The 9,603-nt window shown below is 39.9% G+C and overlaps 1 protein-coding gene across 1 annotated transcript; it reads left to right on the forward strand.

The window, feature by feature from the left end:
* The first annotated feature begins 2,258 nt into the window (after positions 1-2,258).
* Positions 2,259-4,516, forward strand: mstnb (myostatin b). The gene is made up of 3 exons (NM_001201499.1): positions 2,259-2,680; positions 2,949-3,322; positions 4,100-4,516. The coding sequence occupies exons 1-3, from the start codon at positions 2,302-2,304 to the stop codon at positions 4,478-4,480; spliced, it is 1,134 nt and encodes a 377-aa protein (NP_001188428.1). The 5' UTR covers positions 2,259-2,301; the 3' UTR covers positions 4,481-4,516.
* Positions 4,517-9,603: the final 5,087 nt, after the last annotated feature.

A 9,603-nucleotide genomic window follows, 5' to 3' on the forward strand; every position in this document is an offset into this window, starting at 1 on the left:
TATTGCCCCTAATGTATTAGTATGAGTGAATGTGTGGCGCTGCAACAAACTGGTAACCTTTTAAGGTGTGCCCTGCCCTGCCATTGCCCAATAGTGTGTGGGTTAGTTCCAGCAACCCCATGACCCCAAAAGGAATTTAGTGGGTTCTGAAAATGGATAACTCAGCAGATGTTAAACCCCTTTAATTATCCTTAACTCCATGTCTTTTGATGGTTATGTTTTCCAATCATCGATTTTCTAAACCTGTTTTATTCTATATGGTCATGGAGCTGCCGGAGCCTAACCCCGCCACTCTTTGGCGAAGGCAGGGTGGTTATATTTTCAAACAAATAAATTATTTTTAGTGATTACTTTAGCATCCGTTTGCTACATTTCAAGCAACTAGGATTAACTGCTTGAAAGGTAGTGGGGGAAAGCAAACCTACATTTTTAGTAATCACTTTCATTTTACATTTTTTGCAAGGAATACATTTTCCAGTTTATATAAACATTCAAAATGATTAAGCACTTAAATTATAGACACAATGAACTTCATTGAATCATTCAAAATGATGCTTTTATCAATTCATCTATCAATCTTCTAAACAAATTTAAACCCTTTGGGGGTCACAGAAGCCTTTCAGGTCTGTTGGGCGAAGCCAGGGAACACATTGAATAGATCACAAACAACCAAAAAGTTGCAAAGATCTGGACAGCAGGCTGGTGTGAAACATCAAGAAAATGAGTCCAACGGAAAAAAAAAGAAAAAGAGTCCAGCTGCTGTATTTAAGTTTCTCAAGGGATATTTCTAGAATATTTCTTTGTTATTTTTTTACTGATTTTAAGTTTTTTTATATAACCACATAATACATAACCATTGCCCTGGGACAGATTGGCAACCTGTCCAGTGTGTCTGTCATGGAGCTCATGGCGGGAGGGACCCAGATGCTGTAACCCAGAAGGAAGATAGGTAAGTATTTTGATGAGAAAGAGTTTATTGTTTCTCCAGGGATGAAGATAGTAGTAGATGGAGGAGGTCCAGACTTGAAGGCGGCTGGTGGCGTGGCTGGAGGGCTTAGAGCGGTAGGTGTGAGCCGTGAGGTCTTCAGGCTTCTTAGAGCAGTAGAAGGGAAGGTCACGCTGACGTCACTCGTGAGGTGTTGGTTTTCCTGAGACAAGGAGCAAATGTTAGATCGTGGCAGAGAACAAGTCACCATAAGGGGGCAACGAACTGGCTTTGAACTGTGGCGTTGGGTCTCCTTTTGAGCAGCAGAGTAGATTGGAGGAGCAGGGCAGGCAGAGCTGGAGGGGGAGGAGTCTGACAGGCACCGTGACAGTGTCCCCTGCCTTCACCCGCAAGTGACCGGGGTAGGCTCTGGCAGCCCCGTGACCCCGAAAAGGAAAAAACGGATAAGAAGATGAATGAATGAACAACCACAGTCTTTTCCAACTTGTTAAGATGGTTTTGTTTACATTTTATTTTGCGTAAAATGTGTTTACTAACTGTCAGGGTCTTTATTTATTTAACAAACAATTCATCAATTCAAAATTCATCTTGTTTCATTTTTCCCTACTTTACTGATTAAATTAACCTAAAGCCACTAATTAGATAAGGTAATGCTGATGACATTGAATCCTGCATGCTACATCTTGGTCCACACGATGGCGCTGTTTTCTCGTGATCTTTAAGGGATCAGCAATGTTTGCTTGTTAAAGTCTTCCTATAACATTAGAAGGGCGGGGGGATTTTATTTAAAAATCCCTACAGATAAAAATGGAAACACTAATACAAGAAAATTATTTATTTTTCGAAAAAGGAACCTAATCTCAACCATAAATGACTTTAAACTGCAGTGTGTGTATTTTTCGATTTAGAGCCCAGAGGCACTTGATGGGGAGTTGAGGTGGGGATTAAAAAGAACTAAAACGTAATACATTTTTTCTGTTATTTAAAAGCGTCATATTTTGAATCATAAAGGACTGACTGATCAATATGCGATCAGTGCCAGAAGGTGAGTTCATCCATTTGCGCGCTCGCTCAGCACATGTGTCTCCACGCTTTGACAGCGAAAAACTTTTTTCCCTGCCAGATGGTTAAAATTCATTGTCGGCTGTCCAGCCAATCATTGATTTTGACGACACAAAAGAGCTGGAGTATAAAAAGGTGCGCGCTGATAAAGTATGATCTCTATCAGAGTGGCTCATTTATCCAAGCACGGTTACTTGCGGATCAGATCCACTCTTCCACAAAGGATCTTCGTTTTCTTCTTTAAAAAAAAAAGTCAAACAAACAAGCAGAACAAACGTCACACCTCAGAGACAATGGATCTGCCACGGCTCCTGTTTTATCTCAGCTTGTTGACTGCTTTGGGTCCAGTCGTCCTGGGTGACCAGGAGACGCAGCAGCAGCCGTCCGCCACCAGCGCCGCAGACGCGGAGCAGTGCGCAACATGCGAAGTTCGGCAGCACATCAAAACCATGCGGTTAAACGCAATCAAGTCGCAGATACTGAGTAAGCTGCGCATGAGAGAAGCCCCCAACATCAGCCGTGACACGGTGAACCAACTCCTGCCCAAAGCGCCGCCGCTGCAGCAACTTCTCGACCAGTACGACGTGCTGGCAGACGACAGCATGGACGCTGTCGCGGAGGAGGACGACGAGCATGCATCTACGGAGACAATTATGTTGATGGCAACAGAACGTAAGTTTATGATTTCTTTGCGTTTTTATTCCACAAAACGCGCGCGCAACCGTTTTTACGCACGATCCTCAAAGCTCTAAACTGAGTCATTGTGATATGAAATCCATTAAAAATGAATTTGTGTTATTCTGACAGTCTGTGTGTTTTAGTATTGAGTCATTTTGAACTAACTACACAATTTTCTGAATGTAAGATGTGACATCAGCAATAACTTCCATTAACTTTCTGTGGGTCATAATTCTTTTTTTATCTCCAACTCCCCACGCAGCTGACTCCGACGTTCAGGTGGATGGAGAGCCAAAGTGTTGCCTTTTCTCCTTTGCTCAAAAGTTTTACGCCAGCCGCATAGTGCGGGCGCAGCTGTGGGTGCATCTGCGCCCGGCGGACGAGGCGACCACCGTCTTCCTGCAGATCTCTCGCTTGATGCCGGTGACGGACGGAAACAGGCACATCGTGCGTATCCGCTCCTTGAAGATCGACGTGAGAGCCGGGCTCAGCTCTTGGCAGAGTATAGATGTGAAACAAGTATTGGCTGTGTGGGTTCGGCAGCCCGAAACCAACTGGGGCATCGAAATCAACGCCTTCGATTCCAGAGGAAATGACTTAGCCGTCACCTCAGCAGAACCAGGAGAGCAAGGACTGGTGAGCCTAAAAACCCTTTTGTTTTTTACTCTCAGCACCTTCATTGGGTTATTACAAGCAACATTTCTGGCTCTATATATGAAAACATAATTTAATCTCAATCAAATTAAAGAAAGTGCTTATTTTTCACAGTTTTATAAGCCAATACATCAGCTCAATACAGCTATCCAGGTACTATAGTGTCCTACAAGTCATTGTTATTATGTTGTTCTAGTGGCTAGACTATTTTTACTCCTAGGGGTGTTTAAATGTGCACAGAAGCTTTGCAGAAGCAGAAGGGGGTTAAAAATTCCAGCATTTCACTGCTGGGAAAAAGGAGTCAAGATATAAGAGACTCATGAAAGCTGTTAATCATGCTCCACGTAGGCGCACACCTGCATTTGGACAAGTGCCTGCCCATGTTAACCTTAGATGTGATCATTTCATTACATAAAAGTTCCAAATTCCTTAAAGTATTCCATGTGACTTTGAAAATCAGAGTAATTGCCTGCACTCACACACGCACACACACCCACGCGCACGCACACACAGCTGCTATCAATGACAAACACACAGCTCAAATGCTGGCAACAAGCTCTGGAGCTGTCAGGAGAAGTAGGCAGCTGTGGGCAACCAACCATCAGATGATTTTGTTTTACTATAACTCAGTTAACATTTTTCCTGCAGGACAGCTGCCAAATAGTGCTGGATTAAAAACATCCAAAGGTTAATCTGCCAATCACACCTTTCTCGCAAGCCAGCTGTTTTCAAGTGCTCACTCAGGCTGTGTCGTTGCAGCAACCGTTCATTGAGGTGAAGATCTCAGAGGGCCCCAGGCGTGCCAGGAGAGACTCTGGCTTGGATTGCGATGAGAACTCCCCAGAGTCCCGTTGCTGCCGCTACCCACTCACGGTGGACTTTGAGGACTTCGGTTGGGACTGGATTATTGCCCCAAAGCGCTACAAGGCCAACTATTGTTCTGGGGAGTGTGAGTACATGTACTTGCAGAAGTACCCACATACCCACCTGGTGAACAAGGCCAATCCCAGGGGCACTGCAGGTCCCTGTTGCACACCCACCAAGATGTCGCCCATCAACATGCTCTACTTTAACCGCAAAGAGCAAATCATCTACGGTAAGATCCCCTCCATGGTGGTGGACCGTTGTGGTTGCTCTTGAGGTGGGACAGAGAGCTTCTCAAGAGAAAGGAGAAGATAGTGGAGCTGCATTCAGTCGAACACCTTCAACCTAAGACTATTACAACCAATCCATCAATTCCAGTGCTTTTCCTGTAGACCATGATGCACTAGAACCACAGTAGAGGCAGCAGTCAGCCTAAATATCCTGCAGTGCAGTTTTTCTTTCCTTTATCCAGTCAAATCATAGATCTGGAAGTTAAAAGCTTCATGGATATGAACAAAGAAATGATTTATTCTGCAGGAAACATGGACAGAGGTGATAAACATAATCCACAAAAGTCTTGTCCATCTTCCTTTTGCTTTGTTTTCTGCACTTTATGTAGATAAACATGCTGCTCTATGTTGGTACATCATCTCTTCCACATCACTATAGTCATAACCAAGACACATGCTATTGAACTTTTTTAGTCTTTACTATGTTTATTATGATTTTTATTTTGTTAAAGGTTGAATTATCAGACAAAATTTAGGGATGAACCATGATTTATTTAAAATGACTATTGGAAAGTATATTATTTGTCTTAGACAATTCACATTACATTTCCCTCCCTTGTCAGTTGATGATAAAACTCCAGTTGCAATTCTAAAACTCACTTTTTTTATTCCTTTTTTTAAGTTGTCTAAATGTGTTGCTTGGTATCCTGAATTTAGGAGTTGATCCTTCTTGTTCCTGGATGAAGTTTGACAGGTCATTGTTGTTGCACACACGTTAGCACACCCAACCCAGAAGCACGTCCAACTTCCAACAGAAAAACCTGACCTTCCCGACGCACTTGAATTATTCTGGTTGTAAACTCACCTTACTGGACAGAAGGACTTGAACTGAAGGCAACGTGAATGGAGCCTACAAATGAAGATGTGTTTAAGACAGAGGAACAGTTGTTGAGATGTTCTCATGTGAAGGGCAAGCTTAAAACTCTGTCTTACAAACCACACAGTTTGCACTATGGCACACCAATAAAGTGAAGTTGGTTGCTACAAAGGTTGTAAAAACTGATTTTGATAAGTTTGCTAATTATTATTATACACATGTATATAAGACGTATACAAATGGATATGTATGTGTCTATATATACTTATATGTACACAATGTTTTCCATTAGAAGTGGTCTTTCAAAGCCACTGATGGTGAAATGTATAAAAACCACAATATTACAAGAAAAAATGTAGTACAGCAACTCTATATACTTGTTTTAACAAATAAAGTCTCTAGCCTGTTTGCCGAGTTCTGTTTCTTTATCATGTTTAGAACTGCTTAACACTAAGCTAAAGGTGAATAAGGTCACTATTTGTACAACTTACAAAGCCATAAGTTACAAAGCCTGAAACATAACTCCAACGTGTTAAAAAATTAAATAAAACTAGACAGGTGTTTGGCCTTAAACTCGCCTATCACATCCTTTTCTAATTTTTATTAAATGAAACAGGTCAAACTTGTTTTTCACATTTTTTGCAACAAAAAACATTGTTTCTTTTTCAACACAAAATGTTACCCGACAAAGTCCTGAGTATGCAGGTGCAGCGCTGTATGCAGAATTCACACCAGACCACTTCAAAACTCTCAAAGCCTGGTTCACCACTATGTCTCATCTGTGCAATCAATGCAACCCAATTCTCCTGACTCTGCTTTTTTCCACTGAGGGGATGTTTGGAGTTTTGCAGTCTAATGAGAGGATGTGAACTGTGGTGCGATCTGACAGCATGACCTATTGGAATGATGGCCTCATTGAGCCTGACTTCCGCCCAGTAGAGGGCGAATTGAGCCCTGCCCATGAGAGCCACTTCCTTTCCTGCTGAGAGTTGGAAAAACGCCACAAAGATCAGCCACAGAGCGAAGCGGAGTGGATCCACAGAGCATTTTTCTCTGGGGGTGGATGGGATTGACTGTGGATGTTGTAGATGTTACACTTTTCTGTTTGTGGGTGGAACAATTTGGAAAATGATGGGATACGTAAAGACAAGAACCTTTCTTGAAGTGAAAGTTACTACAAAGTCTTAAAATGCATTTAATCTACACCTTTAATGATCCCAGGAGATGTAATTGCATAGATGTAAAAAATATATAATCTATGCTTTTTATAACTTGTGTTGTGGCTTCTTCGCATCTATGCATAAACCTTTTATCTACAACTACAAAAACCCAACTGTTTATTGGTATACAAAAGCTCTGTAGGTCTAGGGTATAACTTGTTTTATTAATAACTCAGGAGCATCATTTGACTTTAATACCTATTAGTTAGAGATATTGTGGCTGTAATGTTTAAAAATGTATTGAATCAAAGTTATGTGTATTTTCATGAAGCAATACAAACAAAACAACCAAAATTATTAACTGCAAGCAAGCATTATGAGCTATTCTGATTCAGTTCATGTTCTGCCAGCCTCGGTGCATCTCTCTGTTCCCCCCTGACCTGCAGCAGCTATTTGACTTTCTAGAAGCCAGCAGCTGCTGTCTTGCAGTAACTGCCGCTGTCTGCGGCTCGTCACACGAACTGGGAAACGTTTTGACTGAGCATAGCTGCATCTGTCAAGAGTTAGACTCTGGAGGACTGTATCCGCCAGCGACATTCCACCTCTGACAGGTGAGGAAGTGAGAGTGAGAGGACGGGAAGAAGAATGTTAGGGGATGAGGGAGAAGTCCAAGGCAGCTGGAGACCCCGTTACTGGACTACATTTCTGTTGTGTAAAATTTGTATAATTTTGGGGAAAAAAGATTCTTCAGATCCATGTTAATAATTATAATTGCCAACACACAATGTGTTTACATTTTAAAGTGCTGTCAGTGAAATTAGGCATTCAAGCACTCAATGATTAAAATAAAAATTTCCTGTACTAATCAATTACCATTTTGAGACATAATCATGTCGTCAGATAGGATAAACCAGATAAAACTGAAAGCAAGCATTATGCGCTATTCTGTAGATAAAAAAAAATCCTTACAATCAAGGTAATAACATGTTTATTAGAGGGTAAAACAAAAAAAATAAAACCGCTTGTGAAAAGCAAATATTATTTCAGGGAATATCAATCAATGGGAAATTAATGCTGTAATTTAGGCACTTGTTGTCATCTGTCACCTGTTTGATACTTTATTCAGATGTGGGATGAAAAAGAACCAGCCAACAAAACTGATGTTCAATGTGCTTGATTCCATACGAGGGCTGAAGTCATCTCTAGAAAATGTCAAACTCTGCCGTAATCTCTGGAAAAAGATAAACCCAGTCAAAATTAGAAATACGGCTGAGATTTTGCCAAAACCAAAATGGAGAAGGTAGAGCATTTGCATTTGATCAAAATATGCATGCAAATAGTGAAAATGGATCCAAAAGCTGTAGAAACTGAATACTGCACCAGCATCCTGGTATGTTTGCATCGTAACCCTTGTGCTATCCTAGGCACTTTAACATTGGGAGTTGGGTCATCTAGACCCACTAGACAGTGCGCTGAACCTTTTTTCTTCAATGATTTGTGAACCTCACTGGTGTCCATGGATTACATTAAATCTTTCCACCTTTATCCACCTTTGTCATCGTAGGAATAACACGTCAATGTAGGGGTGGGTCATCTAAGATAACACAAGGGTTAAACCTGTTAGACCTTGATTCATCTAGTAATTGTAACTCTGTAAGAGCCATTTGTCCAAAACCTGATGAGTAGGTTTGGCATTTTTGACTGAATACGGTAATCTAAATTTTATAATTGCATCTGGGGCATTGAACAGAGTCAAATCTGAGTGGATGTTTCGAGGTCTGATTTGAAAGTTGTACTGAAGGAAATTCAATGGTTGTTAGACATCAGTAATGATTTTTTTAAACTTCTTTTTGCACATGAATCGGGTAGATGTTCAAAGGACGACTGTAATTGAAGGTGGCCACAAATGTTCTTTAAACTTGCACCCAAAAAAAAAAATAGGGTAAATGTGTCTTTCAGTTCTTACTGCTCTTTAATGGTCGAACAAAAAAATAAACAAATTATTAATTTTCCCTAATATATCATCTCTTCTAGTGCAACTTTAGTGCAAGTAATGCCAGTAAAAGTAACGGATCCTGCTATGGACTGTATAAGACGAAAAAAAAAAAAGCAAAATGTGTAAAAATGGACATGGACATGGTTGGAGCTTCAAAATCTGTGCAGACAAACCTTATAGACTAAAACACTTATAGTATAAAGATTTAAAAAATTCTCGCAAAATGTACTTTATAATTTAGTGGCAAAATATAGAATATAAATGTGAGCCTTTTACAAGTTTTTGAAGTAAGTAGCTTATGCTGTGTCATCATACATTGACGTGTGAATTATTTATTAAGCCAGTTTCACTCTCTAGTTTTGAAATGATCAAAAAGGTTGTTTTTTTTTTCTTATAAAGCAATTGTTTTAAGCCTGCAGTACTGAAAACTCATTGAGAACAAACATACATGTTTATTAGGGTTTTGGAGCAATTGAATTATTGCTGCCAACTTTAAAAAACCTCTTACACTTCCTACAGTGAGGCCTGAGTGTTGTTTAGTAATGTGACATGTGGGTTGGGAGAAGTTTGCCAGGTGCATCCTAAAACATCTGCAAACTATACCATCTGGAGAAGTGTTTCTGCTGACAGATGGCTCCACGCTGGTGAAGCTCTTCCTCCACAACAACACCCATCAGGAGTAATGACAGTTCAAGTTGCCAAACCAAAAATAAATTCAAGCAAACATTTTCGAGAAGTTAGGTCAGAGTTTAACATAAATCCCAACCATGCTAAAAGCAACAATACTTCATCATCTCATATTGTATTTTCAAATCTTCTAAAATTAGAAACTCCAACATAAAGACAAAAATGAGGCAAAAACTGTTAATATTTACCTAAATTGATACATTTTTGGAAAAATCTTTACGTTTGTGCTCTTCATTCATTTAGTATAAGGTTTCAGATTTTAAAAATAAAAATAAACTTATAATACATAAAAATTCACATCACATCTGGAATTCTTTCATAAAGGTAGATAGCGAAGAGTCAAAATAATTACATAAAAACTTGATAATCATTTACAAGTGTAAACTAAAATTTTCCAAAGCATGAAAGATTATATAACTATGAATTTTCATTATTGTTTTACTGGCTTG

Source organism: Oryzias latipes, chromosome 21 (genome assembly GCF_053564925.1).
Source record: "Oryzias latipes strain Hd-rR chromosome 21, Olatipes_Hd-rR_3.1".
Classification (NCBI taxonomy): domain Eukaryota; kingdom Metazoa; phylum Chordata; class Actinopteri; order Beloniformes; family Adrianichthyidae; genus Oryzias; species Oryzias latipes.

Bases quoted from the DNA above. Each gene is read 5' to 3' on its own strand.
- mstnb (NM_001201499.1), top strand. From the start codon at position 2,302: ATGGATCTGCCACGGCTCCTGTTTTATCTCAGCTTGTTGACTGCTTTG. The intron at 2,681-2,948 runs GTAAGTTTATGA...CTCCCCACGCAG, and splicing joins TATGTTGATGGCAACAGAAC to CTGACTCCGACGTTCAGGTG. The intron at 3,323-4,099 runs GTGAGCCTAAAA...GTGTCGTTGCAG, and splicing joins AACCAGGAGAGCAAGGACTG to CAACCGTTCATTGAGGTGAA.